Genomic DNA, 22,718 nt, shown 5'->3' on the forward strand with positions numbered 1-22,718 from the left:
TGGAAAAGTGGCCATATTTTAAGGAAAAGGGTTGGAAGAGACTGTACTCACTAGATTTTTCTCCTTGGAAAGCATGGCATGAAATTCAGAGGTACTATGTCTTTTTGTTTCTTGTGCTCTTAGCAAGTACCTGTGATACCTTGCAGCAGAACAGCTTCTGGTCTTTTGAGGGGCAAATGCTCACTGTAGCTCCATTAGCTCAAAGATAGGTTTGTGTAATGGATATATAATGAGTACATTCAGTTTGGAATTCAGCATGTTTATTGGTTGCTTTTTTATAAATTGGAAATTACGTGCTGCTGTATTAAGTGTCTTAATGCTGTAATGGGACACATCGAAGTCAGAAAATGTCACAATGAAGGTTGTCAGTGCCTTTCAGAATCAGTGTCCTGCCCTGTCCTGTTGTCTGCTTAGGGGTGTACCTTTCCTTTACAGCCAACCTTGCTCCATGAAAAGGACAAGCTTGCTCTTGAAGATGCAGTTGGGGTTGGTAGGAACAAGACTCATGAGGATGGGATTCCCTTTTTCTGGAACAAAACTCGATACTGATGTGGGACTATAGAAGGAAGGCCTTATGTTAAAGGCATTTTAACACGCCTGGAGATTTGGTGATGAGGGACTGGATTTTACTTTTGTCTCTTTTAGGTCTCTGTGATACCAAGTAGGAAAATTTCATTTAAAATTTTTGCACATTTTAAAATTACACTGCTCTTAATTTTCTTTGTTTGACCAGTTAGTGTGGTGAAGTCTAGTGCTATTATTAGTGCTATTTTAAAAATTGTACCTTGTCCAAGTTATGAGATGACGTACTGCCAAGCTATGATACAAGTACTGCAGCCACCTCTTCTGCTTTACCTGTGCTGTCCTTGTGAGTGGTATTGGTAACTATGTATGGTATAATGGGCTACTTCTGACTTTATTTACATTTTATTTTGGAAGAGCGGAACTCATGAAGTCTGGTTGTCCAGGAGTTTTGAGTCTTGTTTCCTTAGGACAGTGATCCCGAATTTATACTCCTTCTTTAAAAAGCAGTGACATCAGGCATTGAACACAGGTAGCATCATACTCTGTACACTGAACACATCAGTCTGACAGTCCTGCTGCTGCTGGTCATCTGGCCAGCACTAGCCAAGTCAAGTATGTGGGGGTGGAGTTCTTTCTGCCTTCTTCCCAGTGAAGGCATTGGTTCTTACAAAAGGTGTAGGAACTTGATTTGTATGAAATTGAGACCTCTTTGTCCTCCTGTGCCTTTCTGCATAGTGTTTAAGTACTTCTGAATTCACAAAGTGTAGTGCTTCCTTGTAACTATATGGTAATCCCTAAATTACTGTAATCCCTTCTCTGCATTCAGTACAGAACCAGTTATTGTTGGTACCTACACAGTATAATGATTTCCATAAATTAATTAAGGTGGTGGTTTGTTTTTGGTTTTTTTTAACAGTAGTTGATTGTTCTGCACTTAGTATTGGGAAGCAGTTCACAGAACCTTGCTGCTGCCTTGGGTTGAAAATGTTCTGCTAATTTACAGCCTATGTTTTTCCGTGGCTGACTTATTTCATTGATGGTTCAGGCAGCTTTGTCCTATAGACTAAATAGTATCTTATCTAATTGGTGTTTACCTCCTGTAGTTAATTAAAGCAGGCATTATCAATTTTCTGTCATTTACATGAGGTTCCCATCTCTCTGATAATCTTAGACCTCTTCTGAATTTAGCTGACCACAGCTGCACGTAGTGCTCCATATGCTTTCAGGAATACCTTGTATGCAGATGTAATGCATCCTGTTAAGCAAAGGGAAGCATTTCCAGTGGGATCTGTAGAGGATGTTTGCCTTTTCCCTGTTGCATTGTCCTGGTGCCTTAGAGTTGCTTTGAAGAACACTAACCCAGTGTTATCTCCCTTCTATGTCACTTTCAATTGACAATGATGATGACTTTCCTTGAAGAAAATGTCTCTTGCTCCTGTATTGAACATACTATTTGCATGCAACTTATGTTTGTGTCAAGGTCATTAATGTATTTAACAAGATCAGTCCTGAGTTTGATCCTGGTGAAGTTTGATTTAGTACCCTAAAAGACCAAGTTGTTCTCCTGTTATCATATCCAGTGCATTGCTCAGTCCCCAGTCTCTACAAATCCACTTTCCCTTCTTCTCCAGCTGAATGAGTAGTTTCACACACAGCACACTATCAAGTACTTTATAGATGTATTTCTCCTGCACAGAAAATCATATGTCATATCAATGAGAGAATAAATTTATCAGGACATGCTTTATTTTTTCCTTTAAACCAAATTACTTGTGTTTACCCAAGGTTATTTTCTGTCATCATTTCTTCTTTGACGGTGTCTAAAGACTAAAATTGCATTGTGTATGTTGATTAAGTGACTCTTTGGTGGAGAAATGTATAGACTGTCATGTCCCAGAATAACTGCCCAGTATGACTTTTGAGTATTTTTCTTTTGCTAGGCCTACTTTTAACCATCCGTTACTTACTAGGGCAGGTCTTTTCCAAACTTAAATTCTATGCTGCTTCTAAAACAGAAGAAAACATCTGAGCATTAAAATAGGAACAGTGCTTTTCATTGAAAATGTCACTGAAATGTTCGTAGTTACTGAAACATTTCTCAAAATGTATGTGCCAGAAGAGTGTGGGTGGTTGCCTTAAGCAAATAAAGAGCATCTCTGATGATAAGAAAGCACCTGGACACAAGTTGAATAATTCACAGTGTCCGTAGTGCTTTGGATGTATGTATTATTTTAGTCATCATTCACTTAATTGGATGAATTGTTTTCAACTGCTGTTTTGGATAGCAGGAATGGATATACAGAAAGTAGAAATCATTTTGTAGAGGCTGTTAGAAGTCTAGATTTTTTTTTTTCCTTGGGAGATGATTAATGTTTTACATTTTTAATGACCACGCATTTTATGTCATAGTTTTTCTTTTCAGTGTAACTGTAGATCAGATCACATTCCTTATAGAATATCCCATGCATGTTTGAACTACTTTGAAAAAGTGAAATGATGTGATGTTTAGCTACAGAGAAACGTCAAAAACAATGCATTTATATGATATGAAAGATTTGCAAGCGCAAGCTAGCAATTGATAGTAATATTATAATTAGCTCTTTATAACAGCCTGTTTTTTATTCATGAACATTTTCATTTATGTTGACAACTATCATGTTTGCCACCACACATGGAGCCTTTTCTTTACTTGGAAGAGACTGAACATGAATTAGTATGTTATTGGGCTTATGTTCTGACTTTCTGTTGAAAAATGGTTTCTGGGCCAAGTCACAAAAATAAAAGTAACTTGGTTTTTTGATTTGGCTTTTTGATCCTATTGTTAGTGCTAGTGTTTGTAAGGGTAAAACACACCACAGAGCACTGTAACTTCAAGGTGGAGTTCTTTTCAGTCAAATTATTTTTTATTGTTGAAATTGCTGAGGGTGTTGAATGCTTCCTAATCCCATAACTGATACAAAAAATGAAGATAGGTAAACTAACAGTTTTATAATAAATCAAATTTAGTTTTGTACTTGCAAATAAAAATGTTTTGTGCACACCCACCCACAGAATAAGATTATTTACTTCTGACAGAAATTTACTTTGTCATTCCATTTTCAGCCTTAAAAATCTTTGTGTCTAACAGATCCTTTAGTCTGTCAGATAAATGAAGCATGACACTGATCCAGATACTTATTCTGGCTTCTGAAAAAAATCAAAGTTACTGCTCCCCTAGGACAAGTATGTTTTAGTACATGATTCAGACATTGTTCATTTTTTTTCATTTCACCATAGTTTAGACAGGTAAACAGACTGTGTCTGTGGAATTGAACATTTTTGTGACAGCTTTTCAAATTAGTGAAGTACATTTCATACAAGGCATCTCTGCATGCTGTGAAAATCCTGAACTCGTTTAGTGTTTTACTTGGACATGGACATGTTCATATGACAGTACAGTATATGCTGTTGTATTTATTAGACGTTGTTTTGGGGAAGTTTATCAGCAGGAGGCAAGATGGAGGCACATCACATAATTTTATGTGAGTGTCTTAGGCACATAAGGTGAGGGTTAGTTTCTAAAGCAGCCTATGAAAAGAGGAGAGGGGAGATGCTTGAAGATGAAAATGAGAAAGGGAACCCTAATTTAAGTCTTCTGAATTGCTCTCAGAAGAGCCTCCTACTTCATTAACTATATAAGGAGCAGAGCAAGATTAGGTATCTAAATCAGGGGTCTGAAATAAAGCCTTGCATTGTTTGAGTTGCTCTAGGTTTAATATTAACCATTCAACTAAACACTTTTGTTGTTATACTGAGAGCTTAGGGGATGTTCTTTCTCTGGATAAATGCCAAAGTTAATTTCTCTTCTATTGAGTAGCCTATGGAATAGGCTAATAGCCTAATAGCAAGTTTGATCTTTTTTTTCATCAAAAAACCCCACAACTTAGCCCAGTGTCGCCAGCTTCTGTGATGCTTTTTACTCATCTCATTAAAATTGTTTCTTAAAACATAGAATTGTAGTATTGTGTGATCACAAAATGTTTGTAAGTAGTTGCTAATGGCCCAAGGCGGCAGGGGGAGTAAGCAGGGTTTATTACTTTAAATCAAATATTCTTATTGTAGTAATATTTGACTCTTGCAATTTTAATACTTAGGTAATTTTTAACAACTGATAGAGGAAGAGAACATTCATGTGAATTCTTTGGTCTGGAGAGGCTCTGCAATTAACATCACACAGGCTAATTCTGGAGAAGTGAGGAAGGCATTTCCCTCTATCTTCCGTGAGAAGGAGAGGATATTTCAGTAAGAGAACTAGGGGGAAATATGCCGACCCAGTTTATTTAGGTTTCGTTAAATTGTTGTGTGACTTCAGTGAAAGCCAAAACTAACAATGTCACGGTCTGCATTTGTATTACTCATTGCAGGATTTTTAATTAACAATAGAGAAATGCATTACCAATTAGTCTTTATAGTGTCTTATTTCAAGTATTTTTAGTATATATTTATTTCCTTACATGGGATTTTTATGTAGATCTTATTTTTTGTCTGGGAGTATGGCTTGGTATTTGCTTGCATGCACATAGTATATAAAAGAATTAAAGAATAAAATAATTTTTAAAATAATAAATAATGAAATAACTTATAAAATGAATTTAAAATTATGTTGTCCATTGTGTATTTCATGTAAACTTTCTCTTGTTAAGGCATCACCTCTTTGGGGTTTTTTTGTCAATACACTACTTATGAATGGCTTGCAATTTTTTTATGAGTTTATATATTTGAGACTTTACTATAGTTGCATTGATAGAAGTTGTCTTACGTTGTCCAGGACTCTTAAGAATACAGTTTTCCGTGTGACATAAAGAAGTCCTGTCAAGAGACAAAACTTAAAATTATCATGCCATAGCGTAAGCCTGACTGTGGAATAGGAACTCTTTCTGCTAATCTGTAGTAGTATCATCTCAGTCATCATCATTTTGCACAGAAGTCTTGTGACTGAGATCTGTTCCTTCTGCTATAGTTTATGAGTAATTGTTAAATTATTTTGTTATAGTTTTCAAGATAACCTTTCTAAACTATGCATTTTATAAATGCTAGCAGAAGGAATGACAAGATGTAACTTTAAAAGCATCTTTCTGGTCCAAAGTATATGTGCTCAAGTGGGGCTTGTTGTGCCTATAACTAGGAAATGTAATATGCACAGTTTGTTGCAGTCTCTGTTGTTATGTGGGTTCATCAGTAGTTTGGTCTTGACTGTTCTTGATCCTTGCTGACAGCAACAGCCATCTCTTTTTTGTCTTTTTAATTAAGACAGAATTAGTTTTCACAATTGGCAGACTAAGGAGAGCTAGATTGTAAGCCTTTCACATGCCAGCAGGTGTTACAGTGGCAGTGTATTACCATCCTCCTGATTGTTTAAGTCATAATTGATTCTGGTTGTGATACCATTTATGATTGGTTTTGATTGCTTTAGTGGGGACCATAATTTGGGTAGAGATATTACTGCCATCTTGGAAATTAGATCAGAAATGAAGGTTTTTGAAAGGATTTTAAGATATTTGTTCTTCATGAATGATACTTCTTACAAATGTTTAAAATAAGGTTCCCTTGACTGACCTTTTGTTAGATTATATAAGCTGAATAATGTACTGAAAAATCTTTTGTTACTGGGAGCTCTGTATATATCAGCAGAAGAAGTCATCCTGGATTATTTTACTTTTGTCTCTGTCTTTCCATCATCTTGATATTTTTTAATTCAAAGTGGTTGTAGGCCATGAACTTGATTTTTCTGTCATGCATGCTTTATATCTCCTAGATACAGAAATATTTTGTCCATTAACTACTGTTTGTACTTGATTTACAGGTTCATGTTCTGTGGTATTATTTCTTTCACAGTTAGCACATCTTGCAAACCAAAAAAGTTTCATGTCAGTTAAGCCAAGTCTTTATATGAAATAAAGTGGTTCAAAAAGTGGTTGGTCATACATAGAGAGTTGTAAGTATTGTGTCCTGATGTGTTTTTAGCATACCGTTAAACAGCTACTGTCTCTGGGTAGTTCTCTAGACCAGGTAAGCTGAGAACCCTCTGCTACTACCATATTATGTTAGTTTGTTAACAGAACTATGTCTTGAGGGCACAAAGTGCTTTGATAGGGATTTTCGGAATATTGCCTTGATTTTTTAATTCCCCTGTCAACCAGTGTCTTCTGCCTAGAAGAATCAATTTATAAGTGATCTCATATGGGATAATTTCTACTCAGGAGTCCTGCTATTTATATGAATTCTTCAATAATAAATAACAAAATTGCTGATTGAACTTGGCTCCATGGCATTGGTGTTTTTTTGGGTGGTAGCCTAACTTAAGACGCCCTTGTAGGGTGTCCTTGGTAGTCTTCACCTGTTCCTGCAGCACCCTTCTGTTATATTGGCACAGCCAGTTCTACAAGTATGTGGGGAAGTGAACTGGTCCATTTTAAAAGACAACGGCTGGAGAGGGGGGGCTATGAAAGAACTAAATTCTCCCTCTGAAAGCTGCTTGTTTACTGGATTATTTTTGGTGGTGAACAGCTTGAGTATGCCTACAGCAAGTGGTGGTAGGGGCCCTGCTCCACATGCAGCTGATAGCAGAAAGGCAAGTGTAACATCTGGACGGGTAGGGAATGGGCTGAGAAGCTCATGTCCAGGTTCTGAAAACGTTTCTTTAAAATCTGGGATGCAACATGAATAAAATAGTAGGTGCAATACTAGTCACCCTGTCTAACAAATGACTTTGCAGAATTACTGGGGATTTAAAATAATGGCCATGATAGAGATCAAGGCTCTGAGAGAACTTGCTTTGACACACATGAGGCAGAGAACCTGGGATTACTTACATTTCAAAGGAGAATGTTAAGGAGTTATAAACCCATCTATAATAAATGTCAAATGACAGTGTTGATCAGGAACCTCTATGATTCTTTTTTGATACAGTGTAAATTGAAATTACAATGAAGTTAAAAAACGTGAAATCTGGATCTGGTAGAATGAAATATTTATATACCCATTCTGTCATAAGATTCCTGAGATCGCTGGATGTGTGGCAAGTCCCCAAAAGGCAAAGAATTTTAAGGACTGTTCCACTTCCTGTTTCAAGGCTCAAGTCAATCTGTGTTAGGAGATGGGAGTGGTATCTAACGTGTGAGATGGGTTCTCCACGAGGGCCTCTTGTAAGGTTCAGCTGGATGCAGTGACTAAACACTGGAGATGGTACAGACATCGGACTGTGGGAAGTATTGAGATGCTTAAAGCATTCAGGATGTGCAGGACAAATGGCAGTGCTGAGTTCCTGAAGCTCTTGTCCTGAGGGGCTGAGAGGAGGCTCTTGGCCAGAGAGCAGCCCAGTGTGTGGAGGCAGTGCTTTTGTTCTGAACCAGTTATAGAAAGCGTTTGCAGGTGAGGGCTGGGAAAAGGCCTTTTGAAATCGAAGGATTGCTGTGTTTCATCTGGCCAGCTGGGAACAGGGAATAAAAAAATAAACTCATAAGCATCACTGATGTTTTAAGATGTGATTGCCAAGGTCTGTAATAGGTACTCCCAAACCTTCTGTAGATTTGTCATCTTCATAAAAAACTTATCATGGTGAGGAAGAAGGTGCCTTTTTACTCCGTAATGTTTTCCTGTTTTGTCATCCTTTCTCCTTATGTAATGCAAGAAGAAAGGGATGCTCAGAGAGAGGCAGGTAGCAATAAAGAGTTAGAGCACAGTGCTCCAATACAGCGGAGTGAGAACCACCTGTGCTTTCCACTTCCCCTTCTTCACTTTTGTCACAGACCATTTCTGTGATACAGTCATTATATACACTTGTTCTGTTATTTTTACCATTCCATCCTTTGTTAATTATAGAAATTTGAAACGAAAGCTTACTGAAGCTGTGACTCTTTCTGATCTCTATAAGCATACATATACATATTATCCTCATCTGTGCGTAGCACTGAGAACAGTGGGACCTGATCTCCATGGAGTCTGTGCACGCCACCAGAACGGAAGGGAAGGACATCACCTAGGCACTGTGCCATGCAGTACTGGTGCTTAGGTAGATTACATCTTCTCCCATCCTACAAAATCAACTAAACCTAGTGGTCCTCACAGTTTTGGGACTTGGCAAAAGAAACAATTGTTGCCTAACTCATCATCATTTTAGATAATTTGTGGATAATGGATGAGGTTTCAAAAGAAAAAAGAAATCCACAAAGAAAAGAGAAGAAACAAGGTATCTTTGAGTTGATGTATTTGCTTTCAATTTCAAGAAAAATGTTGGAACAATTCAGTTTCTTAATCCCCTAAAAGCAACCCAGTTGTCTTCACAAATTCATGTTGATTGTTCATTACTTGTCTAGATTGTCAGATGAGTCTAATATTTTGTTTGTGGTAAATTTAATTGCATGTAGTAAAAAAATATACTGCATATTGGGATTTTTATTAAGCCTTTAAAGGCTTCAGTGCCTTACAACATTCTCAAAAACAAGATAGGAAATATTGGCTAGATGGAAACTACTGGAAGTTGAATGTGCAAGACTGGTTGGAAGATGATACACATAGCATGGTTATCAGTGGTACACTTTCCAAACAAAGGATATCTCATTATGAGATCTGCAGAAGCAGCTACTGGTTGAATACTGTTACATATTTCCATTAATGAGCTGGATGGTGAGTGCTCTTGTTAAATCTGTAGATACCTCTCAATCTAGGAGATGTCCATAGGAGATGTGTAGAAAAAAATTAGAATTTAGGAGCATCTCAAGAAATAGAAGGAATCATTAGGGAAAAATAGCCACAGTGCAACTCCTGAGAAGGATTTTATATGGGAATAATCAACTATGCAAACATAGTATTAAGAATAGCGAGTCAAAGAGGGTCATGCAATAAGTTATAACCTGAGCATGAGATAATGTTGCAGTGCTGTCACAAAAAAGCAAATGCTAGACTGGGTTTAATAAAAAGGAAAATCACCTGAAAAATGAGTTAATCCTCTAGGTGTTTTTTATGTTTATAAGACATTATTGAAAGCTCTGAGAAGTGCATCAGATACCGTGTGCTTTCAGAAACTTTTAGACCAATTGAAGAGAGTCCAAAAAAAAGGTTCAAAGTTAGAGGTAATGTGTGGAAAAGCTCAAAATAAAAACTGCCTAAAATTTTTAAGATATAAATAGGGAGCATTTATTCCGGGTCCACAGCCTATAGGCTCAGTTTAACTAAAAGAAAGGTAGCTTAGGCTACACCTATGGAAAACTTCTCAACAGTAGGGAGCAAGCACTAAACAAATTGAGTTTAGGTTTTAAAAATCAGGGTTGCTCAGAACTGCCAACAAGAAGAGCCTGTTGGAATTTCTAAGTCCTCTTGTTCTCATTCCTATCTGTGGATTTTTTCAGTCTTTTGTGTATTTTGATCATTTAGTTTGATCTTATCTACATTTGTTTCTTTCCTTCTTGTGCTGCCTGGTGTTTTCTTTTTCCCTGCCATGCTCTTTTGTTTCTGCCATTTTCTCTTCATAGTTCAGGTGTAGAACAGAAAAACAATTGTTTCTCTTCCATGAGTTAGATGGTTTTTTTGGTCTTGCTTGTACGAAAGCATACTTTGACAAATCACCTTTCTTCTCAGGGGTCAGTTTTCAGATCATCTTGTCTTACAAGTGTCCACTGAGCTTACGTTTTCTCTGCAGCTTCTCTCTTCCATCACTACTTCAGATTTCCATCTGAACTCTGTCCTTGTTCCCAGCTGGATCTCTCATGTGAAACTCTCTCAAATATTGATTTGTAGGTAATGTACATTCTGCAACTTTTACACCTTTTTATTTTGGTTGGCTGCAGGTTTTGGTTTCTTCTGCCTCAGTAAGCATCACCATTTTAAAGTGAAGGCTCTCCCTTCTGCACAGCTCCCCTTTCTGGTGCTCTTTGCTTATTGGCCTTCTCAGTGACTGCCCTCATTTTTAAACCTTTCTCCAAGGTCTTCTGCATCCTGATTTAGGATTAGGAGTTAGCTCTGGTAGTTGTCCTGATCCATCTGCACTTGAAGTCACTGGCACCTGTGGTTTGTTAGATAGGCTGATAATGCTGCTGATATTCCTTGAGTCCTTATCAAACAACAGTCACAGTGTTAGGTGGAAATGAGCATCTGAATTCCTCTTCAGTGTTTTCCCTGATCAGAATTTTGAGTGCTGGCTTCACTTGCAAGTTTATGAGATCTGGTTTTGCACTTGCCTTGGTTTTGTTCTTGTGTCAGGCTTTTACACAGTTGTAATATGCTTTTCTGCTTGCTGTCACAGAATGAATGGATGTCTTGCTGTCTCTTGGGTCTGTATTTTTTTCCAGAAAATATATTTTGTCTGGTTTTTGGCATCAATCAGATTTGAATTCAGGAACCATCTGTAGTTGCTGTTGGCACACTCTTCTGCATGCGGAAGGGAGGAACCAAGCCACCTCAGTCAGGAAAGTCTGTTGGATGTTGAAGAAATCCTGTGCTGTTACACTGTTTCACTTGGTTTTCAGTTTACTTTGTTAAGAAGGGTTTTCATCTTGAGCAGTTTCTTGTTTCTTAAAGTAGTTTCAGCGGTTAATCATGGTCATTGGTGCTGCCAGTTCTACTTTTTGATAGTTTTTTACTTTTCATTTTGTTACATCTTAGTGTGCAGTGGAGTTTTTTAAGTGTCAAAAGTCTTTAAGCATAAAATCCAATACTCTTCATTATTCATTTTCAAGTATAGCATGAAATAACGGAGAGATACTCCAGGATTTGCTTATCTTAACAAAGGCCCAAAATGAGTGTACTAATGCTGTCCTTTTACAGACATAAATAATTTTCTTTGGAAAAATTATGTGCTCAAATAAAACAGACGTTGACAATAATTGTTACTATTTGTTAAGACCATTTTGTTCTGTTTGGCACACTTAGTTATCCCTAACAGGAAAGCAAACGTCCACTATTATTTTATTGATTATTAGTTAAGCATTCTACTTTGGGGAAAATGTAATTTTGAAATATATCAATATTTATATTTGTTTACTTTTTTGTTGATTTTTCTTTATTTTGATCACATTTAGGGGAATTCCTTGGTGCTTTTTAGTAATTCCTGTGACATTGAAAGTCACAGAAGTAAAAGACTCGGGCAGAGAACCTGACTGTACAGAGTAGGATGCAGTACCTTATTCTTTTAGTGAGGCTGTAGCAGGTCTGATGTCAGTCACTTCAGAGACCTTTAGACCTCAGTGCTCATTTACTGCTAAAATGTACCAGCTCTGCTCCTGCATTATGAAGATCGTCTGTCAACACTTTGAGATTTTCTCCTTTGTTATTAAGCTTGTGATGCTCTACACTGTCAGGTTTTTTGCCAATTATAGTTAAGGTACAATGGTGTATTCACTGGATCAAAGTCTCACACTGGCGGTAGAGGAATGATTTGTAAGTCTTTATTCATCTGAATCGTACAATAGAATACCTGAGGAATGCAAATAATCCCTCTAAGGACTCAATAGAAAAGCTGTTAAAATGACAGTCTAAGACTATTATTATTCTGAATTGGTGTTTTAGCCAAAGTAATTATTTCTTATCTTGTTGTTCCACAATAGTTCTTAGTTTATTAGTTATGATGACCATATTTACCAAACAGAATTTGAATCCAATTTTTGACATTATTTTCATGCTCATTTCACTTTTTCAAGTTTACACATTTCATTCCATCTTTCTTCACTTGTCACATTATTTAATTAGTCTAGAGACCAGCGTTAGATAATTCCTTTAAAAACCATCTATAAAGGATGTACACATATGTTGAAGTACACTTACAACTTGTAGATTCATTTTGAGATGCATTTTCTGTAAAATGTTGGCATTTATAAGCTCTGAATTTCCATATCCAATTTGTTAGCCAAAATAAATTAGTTAACTACAAATGTCAGTCTTAGAAGTGCTGTTAAATGTCACATGTCACATTGAGAAACACACCTTAATTGTGATTTTCACTTCAGATGTTTCTGAAGGCAGTAGTATTTCAGTATCAGTCCTGGATACCAGACTATGTTTTCACTGGATAACTGGAGGTAAAAAAAGATTAGTATAATGAGGATTGAAAAACACTAGCCGGGTATTTACATAAGTAAATGATAGAAGACCAGCCTTATATAACAAACGTGTGAAAACTGTTGAGTGAACTTCTATAGTCATTGTCCCATCTAAAACCCTACTCAGTCGGCCATGCACTTAATCTCATAATAGCTCTGATCCCCTGCTATTTTCTTTGACAAATGTGTGTTGATGAACTTGTGGTTCAGTTCATTTTTTTCTGAAGTGACATTTGCATTGGTTATTTAAAGGCTTGCAGGCCACAGTTTCAAAGCACTTTAGTATAATAGCAGTTAAAACCTTAGTCTAAATCTTGCAGATTAGCAGGACTAAGAAAAAGAACTCAGCAAGCATAAAGCCCTGTGCTGTATGGTGGGTGCTTCAGGTCTGAAACATCGCTGGCACCCAAAGTAGTATGTTTTGTAATTTGATTATTCGTGTACAGGAAGTATTACTGTGGCACTTGTGTTTGCTGAGCATAGAGCTGTCATTCTTACCATTCATACCTGTTCAGAAAGTGTCCTATTAACAGTAGTGAACTCCTCGCAGGTGGTTTATAAATGTTCCCTTAAACTTAAAATAAATACTTGCAGTCATGAATATGATGCTTGTGTTTAAAGATTTTTTAAACACCATCCATTGCTGTAAATTTTTCACAGAATCACAGGATATTTTGAGTTGGAAGGGACCCACAAGGACCACTGAGTCCAGCTTCTGACCCTGCACGAAACATCCGCAAGAGTCGCACCATGTGCCTGAGAGCACTGTCCATCTGGGTGAAGAAACTTTCTAACACCCAACCTAAACCTCCCCTGACACAACTTCAGGCCCTTCCCTCGGGTCCTGTCACTGGTCACCACAGAGAAGAGATCAGTGCTGCTCCTCCTCTTCCCCTCACAAGGAAGCTGTAACTGCAGTGAGGTCTCCCCTCGGTCTCCTCCAGGCTGAAAGACCAAGCAGCCTCAGCCGCTCCTCATACGGCTCCCCCTCAAGGCCCTTCACCAGCTCTGTTGATCTCCTTTGGACCCTCTCTAAGGGCTTTATAACCTTCTTACACTGTGGTACCCAAAAGTGCCCCCAGCACTCGAGGTGAGGCCGCCCCAGTGCAGAGCAGAGCGGGACAACCCCTCCCTTGCCTGGCTGGCGATGCTGTGCCCGGTGCCCCCAGGACACGCTTGGCCCTCCTGGCTGCCAGGAGGCTGCCAATTTTGTTAACTTTAGAGTAGGATAATGAACATTCAAGAACTAACACCATACATTTGTAGCTCTAAATTTGTTGTTTCATTCAACTAAAAAAAAATTATGAGCAGCAAACTATTGTGAATGCTGCCAGTTATTGAAGATGAAGAGGAATAGGGAATTTTTTTCTTTATTTAAAAATAATCATACTATAGTGTCCAGAATCTTTGTCCTGGGACAACAGTAGAAAGGTGGGAAAAACTAGTAGAAACATGGGCGTGTATTGATCAGCTATGGCATACTCCAAGATCAGTAGCCAGAAAAAGCAGGTGCAGCTTGCTGTATAGGAGTGTGGGGTTCTTCTCTTTCTCTAACATCAGCAGCCTCACCTCCTGAAATGCCTTTTTTTTTAAATTTAAAAAGAAGTCAGGAAAAACTGAAAGCCCTCAGTTTTACCGCATTTGATAAACATCATTCTTGGAAGTACATTTTTCTCGCAGAAAGTTTTATTCACTTTTTAGATTGCAAGTACTTAACCTCTACCAAACACCTAGTTATTGTCCCAAATTATGCCTATTTCTGATAGATTAAATGCCAAACAGAAACCAAGAAACAGTGAAATGTTAATGGAGTACACCTGAAGCAATTGCTGCCTGTTAATGCCTTGACCTTGGAAAGCAATACACAAAAAGATGGCATCATAAATCCGTGCAATTCTTATGAATATGTATGTGCTACTTGATAATAATGAATGTGGTACAGCCATGCATGCACTACAAGATAATGTTGTGCCCTTTGTTGTCTACAGGTTGATAAAAATTAAAGAGTGGGTGGACAAGCACGACCCGGGTGCTTTGGTCATTCCTTTTAGTGGGGCCTTGGAACTCAAGTTGCAAGATATGAGTGCTGAGGAGAAACAGAAGTATCTGGAAGAGAACATGACACAAAGGTTAATTAGCATTCATTTTCCCTACACTTTATTATCAACTATTTCCTTGCAGTAATTTAATTGCTTGCGCTGATAGAATAATAAATGACAGAGTAATTACCATTATAAAGAGAGAATCTTCTCCTTTCTTTACCATGAGACAGAGTGAAAAGATTTATTTTAAATTAAGTTTTTAACTGTCATCTGTCATCTCTGTACAGTGTTTTAATTATAACATAGGTATTAGTTATGTATATTTTTGAGAAGGAATGATCACCAAAACTGTTTCGTCATCCATGGGGAATAAGGACACTGGAGAAAATTTTGTCATAATTTTCTGAAGAACTATAATAAATTGTTTCAATATTGAATTTCAGTCAAACAGATATGCTTTCATGACCTGGAGTCCTGAAAATTGCCTGGGACCAAGAGTGCTGCCTCATAGGGTGATTTATATTTATCCCATGTTTCTGCAGCCTGCCAAATAAACAAATCAAAATACTATCTTTACGATTCTGCAGTAAAAAAGTAGTTCTTCTGAGGAGAGTTCAAAGTAAAAGGCTACTGCAATTATAGCTCTGTTTAAAAGTAGACCTAGGACCTTCAAAATATGTGATGTCTTTCCACGTAAATTGATTACTTGGCGCATTTAGCTGTTTTATGTGTATATGCTGAATGAATTGGATTCCTTCCCCCTTTTTTTTTTCAGTGCTTTAGCAAAGATCATTAAGGCTGGATATGCAGCACTCCAACTAGAATACTTTTTCACTGCAGGCCCAGATGAAGTGCGTGCATGGACCATCAGGGTAAGATTCATACTTATTCATCAGCTATATCCAGTTCCACACTATTGAATTCAGATTGATATCACTGACTTTGAAGTTTGTCATGGTGGCGGTTAGCTAGTCATTACAGATGAGGTTTTTGTCCAGGATAACTTTAATTATTTGTGAGCTGCTGAACAGTGAAAGTGGAGCTGCATTGATTGAGGCAGGTAACAATTGATTCTGCCTATTACATAGTCTGAATTTCTTCATCCTGTAGAATCTGTCTACCCTCCTCCTGTGGTCAGAGATAAGACGTACCAGTATTGTGCTTGCTTAATCTGTGTGACTGGGTTTGTCTGCAGTGAAATTGATGTTGCTTTTCATTTTGTATTCACTAAGTTTGTTTGGGTTGCGGATGGTTCATTCCTCCTGTGCTTTGCTGGGATTACATTTTCAGCAATAAAAGCAATATAACGTCATTATATTCCTCGTGGATACACAGTTGGGCTCAAAATCCTAAAATCAGTGTGCAGTAATTCAGGTCTTTTACTGGCTTCAGTGTTTAGACCTAGTTTATTTTGGTGGTTTTATATGTTTATCTGGGAACTTATGTAATGCCTAAACCGCTCTTATGTATTTTAAATGTTGATGTAAAATGGTTATAGCCATAGAGATCAACTAATTTATTCCCAGAGGACAGTGAGAGCTGAGCTGTAGTGGTTTGCCCTTGAATGTAAATATGTTGTAATATAAAGATTGATACTGAAAAAATATTTTGGAATGTGTACAGTTGCAAACACTTAAAAATTACAACAATATCAACTTTTGGAGGTGCAGTTCAATCTTTGAGCTTCTGTTTTTTGCATCAGTGTATTTAGGGCTGTGCAATGAGTTTCAGTGCTGTATTTAATTTCATTCACTGGAATTAATTTGTTTTCATTAATCAACATAATTTCCTGTAAATTTATATTTTTAATAGTACTGCTACAGATGTTTGTGTATGTTTTAGCACATTAAACTTATTTTCTTATAAGCATGTGTGGGGTTTTTTTAATAGTTTTTTCCCTTCATCTCTGTTTACATGATAACTGCTTGCTAAAGTCCCTGAAATAGCAACCAGAATAATATAAAAGCAGGAGTTTTGTTGTTCTGATTCTTGCTATAGTTTTTAAAAGCACATTGTGAAATTCCACTGTTTTCAGTAGAAGTGCTTGCTCTTTATTAGAGAATTTGAAAGCTGGTTTATCTTAAGACTGATTGTGAGTATCTTTGATTTAATGTGCAAAGATATTTAGTCAGGTAAGCATCAGTGAGTAGCCATATTAACCCAATACATCTTTTATTGTAAAAACTGTGCTTTACAGTGTCAGACTCCTTAGCACTTTAACATGCTTTATTAAGCAGCCTTTAGGTCACCATTATTGCTCAAATTTCTCTCCATGGTTGTATGTGCACAGAATGTATGTCCTTGTAATTTAAAGCATGCAGCTATAATGCATTCTCCTCTATTGCATAAACTTAAATTTTCGTATAGTTGTCTGTCATTTTTTATTTTTTAGCGATTCAGTTGTTGATGTTTGGGTAAGAATACTCAGTTTGTTCTATATCAAACTTACTAAAATTATTCTGAAATAAAAATAAGCTAATGTGTACAGCTTGACATCTATATGTCATTTCTCACTGCAAACGTTGTTTGCCATGAATGTTATCATTTAATTGAAATTATTTGGATGTAAGCGAAACTCTTGAGTAATTCAGATTTCAAAGTTATTTAAAAACGTTTATCTTCCTCACTTTCTCTGTAGAAAGCTAGGGGTCGAAGCGAATCTCACAACAAAACACAGTCATAGCTTCTAAAATCAATACTGCTGTTGATACCTATTAGGAAAAAAACAAAGCTGCTGTTCTTTAATGTCGGTTGGTTTATCTGTGACGAAGGCACTGTCTGTGTCCTGGTATTGAGGATTGCCCAGCTGCATGTGTGACATTTTAGCTGATACGAAACAAAGTTTCAGCAGATCCTGAAAGCATATAAAAAAGGAGAAACCTCTTCCCTGCAATCAATCTTCTTAAATGCAATTAATTTTCTTCTGGTCTTTCCTTTGACAGAAAGGGACGAAGGCTCCTCAGGCAGCAGGGAAGATTCACACAGATTTTGAAAAGGGATTCATTATGGCTGAAGTAATGAAATATGAAGATTTTAAAGAAGGAGGTTCAGAGGCTGCTGTCAAGGTGAGCTCCCCATCTTTTTCTTCTCCCTCCATATGTACCATTTTTCCATTTCAAATCTGATTTTTCGCTGGAAAGTTCTTAATGCTAAGTGAATCTTCAGTCACCTCTAGCAATAGACCAAAATCCATTTTCATCTTTTACTTAAGAAAGAGTTCAAATGCAACAGCTTACTGGACAGGAATGCAACTGTTTCAGTATCCAAGATACAACAGTGCATGGACTACATGTCAGCACTAAGACCAAATGTTATGCTAATGTATTGGGGTGTTTTTCTCTCTGTTTACATATTAGTGTTCAGAATTTAATATGCTTTAAAACTAACTTGGTTTTGAAAAATCAGATTTTTAAGATGAGAGAGATTTTTTGAATTGCTTCTAAAAGGAAACAAGAAACATTGAAAATCTGTTTCTTCTAAAAATGTGTCCTCTTGTTTTGAGTTTGGAATAAAGGTATTATAAATGTCAGATGCAAATGGTTAAGAAAATACTATATTATAAAATTGTACCCTTTTTTTCAGGATTAGTGGGTTCCACTTCTAGGCTCTGATAAGCATAATTAGGACCTTAAAAATTACTGTTTCAGTGTTTCATTCAATTGCCCTTTGATGTCTTACTCAAAAATGCTGTGCCTTACTTTGATCATTCAGGGTGGCTACTATGTGCTGAATAGACAGTGAAGATATTTAATGGAAAACTTTTTTCCTTGAGCCTGTGTTTCTTTGTGGTGACACTTGTATTGAGAAGAGTTTCATCTGCTTTCTCAACACTAGAGGGCAGAGACTGCTCGGGTGCCCAAAGTTGTGCCCTTTTAGAACTGACAAATTATATCTGATTTGAATGTTATTAAGTATGAAATGAACTTGTACATGGCAAAAAATGTCATAAGGAAAGCTGCTCTTCCCTGCATTGCTAATGCATTATTTCCTCCTTCTTTAAGGAGAGAAACTTACCTTTATTTTGTACACATTTGATTTCTCATTTGGCGTTTTTGATGTTTTCTTAAGATTTGTATTTTATTAAATTGCAATTACAAAGCACATTAGTTTGATTTACTCAATCTCAGTATTTGAAGGTTCCTACACACAATAATGTGTTAAAGAATTTAAAAGGTTCAGCTTTATTGTTTGCTATTTGATAGCTTGAAAGGTATGCAAAACTATGATTTCAAATTCAGCCTATTCTCAGTGGTATCACTAAGGAAGATCATACTGAGCAGCGGGACTTTAATAGGTTTGTTTGAACCCCAGGAAGTGAGGGGAAAAAATCCTGTATAATTGGTTCGTTGCGGCATGTGAACTGCTTTGTGAAAAGGGAAGTAGAGTTGTAGTTGTAAAGGGAAACCACAGCTATAAATAAATCTAATATTCTGCAGTCAGAAACCACTTCACATAACTGAGATTCAAATTTTGCCACCATCAGTTTTTGATGCTCAAATATGAGTGTTTTCCTTGAGAGGCTGCATCAGTTAACACCTATTAAATTAATCAGTATTTTGCTTTATATTTTTACTTGCTTTTCACAGTGTGAAATTCTAAAAATCAAGCTTCCATGCTCAAATCATATTTAATGATTAAATTTTTATTGTTTATGAAGTATCTGTAAAACAAGCAGATTTTCATTTGTTACTCAGTTTTAAAATCAAGGTTAGGAAAAAACCTTGTTCTTGGAATAAAGTGTCATATTCCTCTGGTCTTTTCTAATTTGCATTTAATACAGTGTTTCATGCTGTAGACAATACTAATTACTTTTATATTGCTGGTAAATTTTAAAATTAAATTTAGGCACTTTAAGGAGTCATCTTAAATAACAGTGGTAATGGGAGTTGCTTGCTTTGTATGTTATCAAGTTGATCGATTTTTAAGTTTGATTTTGTGTGTGTTTAACACCAGTACAGCATAACTAATTTAATGCCAGTGCTGTGAACTATACACTGAATAGCTCTGTGTGGGCTTTGTAGTCTACAGGGATATCACATTATTAGCAATCATATCTGCTTAGGCAAAGCTGGCTTCTACAGATGGCTGCTTTCAAGTGCAAATGAACTGGTTAGACGTGTCTTGTTTAATACATACTCAAGATTCACAAATGGGTATTGATTTTTTCAACCAGTGTTTCTGATAGCAATGGAAATGGATTAAATGGTCTCTAGAGAATTTAAAGGAACACTGTCACTTTTAATTAACTGTAAACTGGTAACAAAAATACATAAACTTACATTAGTGTATCAAAATATATTTAATTAAAGAAATCTATGCCACATTGATAGTGCACACTACTGTGCTAAAAAAATCTGTTGTGTTACTTTGTGGAGGGCAGTTTTTTCTACAAATATTTGTGAGTAATAAATGTATTCAGCTGTAAAATGTTTCTGTACCTGTGCCTGCAGCTTATGTTTTCTGATGATTTTTACAGCACTGTTTTATTAGTATTTATGCCATCAATTAGTCTAATTACTCTTGACTTTAAGCATTATTAGGATCTTCAAAGGAAAGAACTTGAAAGGAAAAATTTTACAGTCTAAACAGATTTCCAGGGGAAAGAAATAGGAAAGCATTTGCAAAGTACTATTTTTTACGTATCAATAATGTCGCATGGGGTAAGGTCAATTGCTATTTCAGTATATATTTATTGTTGGGGCTATCTTAGCTGCAGTTTTCCATAGGCTAGCATCACTGGGAACAACATTTGAATAAGGAGTGACAGCAACAAGGTTATCAAGCCTCTAAATTTCTAGGCAGCAATGTGGGGAAATGTGTTGCTTTTCAGAGCGGGTTTTGTGAAAGAAAGGTGTCCAAGTTAACTGTGTACCATTAATCTGATCTGTTCTACAGCAACTAAGGTCATTAGTTAACAGCTTTCCTGTAATGGGATCTTAGCATGCCACCACTGTGATAGTGTCATTGAGAATAATGGCACAGTGAGGTCTTGCATGGAAGCACTTTCTCCTGCAAGAGAAAACTTCAAAACAGGAATGGTTATTGAACTAAAGCAGAAGCTCTCAACTTTTCCATATTGTAGACACTTTTCAAGATAAATGCTTCTGCAGACCACCTCCCGCCCAGCCTGTCAGGCCTGATGCCACAGCCTCTGTAATACTGTGTTTAATTATGATGAGATAACAGTAGAAAAATATAATAATAAATTCTAATGTAGAAAGTACTGATATTTAATAGATTCCTTGCCTATTTTCTGCTCTCCTCAAGTACAGCATTTTAATAATGAATTTTCTTTTCATGTCTTTGGTCCATATGCCTTTTCCTGTATCCTCGTTTCACAGCCTATCTCCTCTTCTATCTGTCCTTCTGAAGCAAATTCCTTCTAAAGAAAATTTCTGACAGTAGAGCTGAGCCTGCATTTTGTGCTCCTCAGCCCTTCATTATGTGGGCACAAGCAGACAAGAGAGCCCCACTCGAAGCCCGAGCCCGGCGCAGCTGTGCCCCTTGCAGGGTGTCCCCATGGTCAGTGGGGACAGGACCCTCCTGCCCGGCGCTCGGGAAGCTGGGCAGCCGTGGCACGGGCTGCTGCTCACTGCCCTTTCCAGCAACGCTGCTTTACATTCCTGCCACCAGTGTTTGCCATCTGCAGGGTTTTCAGATGAAGGAAAAGAAAGCCAAATTGAAAAAAGAAAAAAAAAAAAAAGGAACTGTTTTAGTGTCCTTTGTCTTGCCAGGCTCTACCACTATATAATGCAGGTGCACTTTAAGCACTACAGATCCAGTGGGGGCTAAATTACTTTCATATATATTTTATATGTATGTCAAACCAAGTGATGTCAAACTGAGGAGTATTGTGACTGTCAAACTCTAAAGCTGAAGTATTACCATTTCTTTACAAAATGTATTTAAATAATTGCCATTTGAAAATACTATAAAATGTCTAATGAAATAACCCATTTTCCTTTTGTCTGTTCCATTTACAGGCTGCTGGAAAATACAGACAACAAGGCAGAAATTACGTAGTAGAGGATGGAGATATTATCTTCTTTAAATTTAATACACCTCAACAACCCAAGAAGAAATGAGTATCAGATGTTGTTTGCTCAGAAATGAACTGTGCTGCTTCAAAAAGCATATGAATTTTTATTTGGAATTGGAATATCTGGAAACAAAAAGCATACAGTTTCTACCTAGGGAACCTCCCTTCCCCCCAGTGAAATTATTCTTGTTTGTTTTGAATTAAAATATGGCACCTCCAGCAAACATGCAAGTTCACTAAATGTGAACAGCTTTGCATTTCAAACGATTAAGACCCTACTCCAAATTGTAGAAGCTTTTCGGGAACCATATTACTCTCATGATACTTCATTAATCTCCATCATGTATGCCAAGCCTGACACGTTTGACAGTGAGGACAATGTGGCTTGCTCCTTTTTGAATCTACAGATAATGCATGTTTTACAGTACTCCAGATGTCTACACTCAATAAAACATTTGACAAAACCAGCCTTGGTGTGTTTGGGGATGTCTGTATTGACTGACTGTGGTGTGCTGAATGCGATACGGCACCTGGTGGATGCTGATTACAGAATTTTAAGACGTGTATGATACAGTAACTGGCAGTGTGGGGCAGCTGCAATTGTATCTTGAAAGTGAGTCTTTCATGGGAATCAGAAGATTAGGATGCCAATGATTTGTCTCAAAAAAGTTAATGAATTTGTAGATGGACGTTCACTGAAAGATGATAGTAAGGATAATAATGATGGCAGCATAAATGATTTTTACTGGAGAGAGGAAATATATGTAGAAAAATGATGTTATCTATGAGACTGAGGCTTTTTTGTTCAAATAATTTCGAAAGAGTATTTCACTCTTACCTTGAAATTAATAAATCACTGAGGATGGAGCAGTAGTACCTGTAGTTGTGTGTTGTCCTCTGAGGTCTGGCTTTGAGGCCAGGTGAGGGTGAAGCAGATAGTGCTCTGAAGGAAGAGGTCACACTGTGCTGGATAGGTGAGTTGTTCTGCTGAAATGAGGTTGCAGCTGGCAGTACCTTTTTACCTCTTTACTTTTTAACCAT

General features: G+C 37.0%; 1 protein-coding gene across 1 annotated transcript in view; it reads left to right on the forward strand.

Annotated features, from left to right (window-relative positions):
* Positions 1 to 22,144, forward strand: part of OLA1 (Obg like ATPase 1) — a 97,924-nt gene extending 75,780 nt beyond the window's left edge. Inside the window, exons 8-11 of the mRNA XM_082285424.1 lie at positions 14,585 to 14,725; positions 15,414 to 15,510; positions 17,581 to 17,703; positions 21,622 to 22,144. Of these exons, the coding sequence (XP_082141550.1) occupies positions 14,585 to 14,725; positions 15,414 to 15,510; positions 17,581 to 17,703; positions 21,622 to 21,723 (463 nt within the window). The 3' untranslated portion in view covers positions 21,724 to 22,144. The remainder of the gene's footprint in view (positions 1 to 14,584; positions 14,726 to 15,413; positions 15,511 to 17,580; positions 17,704 to 21,621) is intronic.
* The last annotated feature ends 574 nt before the right edge of the window (positions 22,145 to 22,718 follow it).

Source organism: Coloeus monedula (assembly GCF_965178545.1).
Source record: "Coloeus monedula genome assembly, chromosome: 7".
NCBI lineage: Eukaryota > Metazoa > Chordata > Aves > Passeriformes > Corvidae > Coloeus > Coloeus monedula.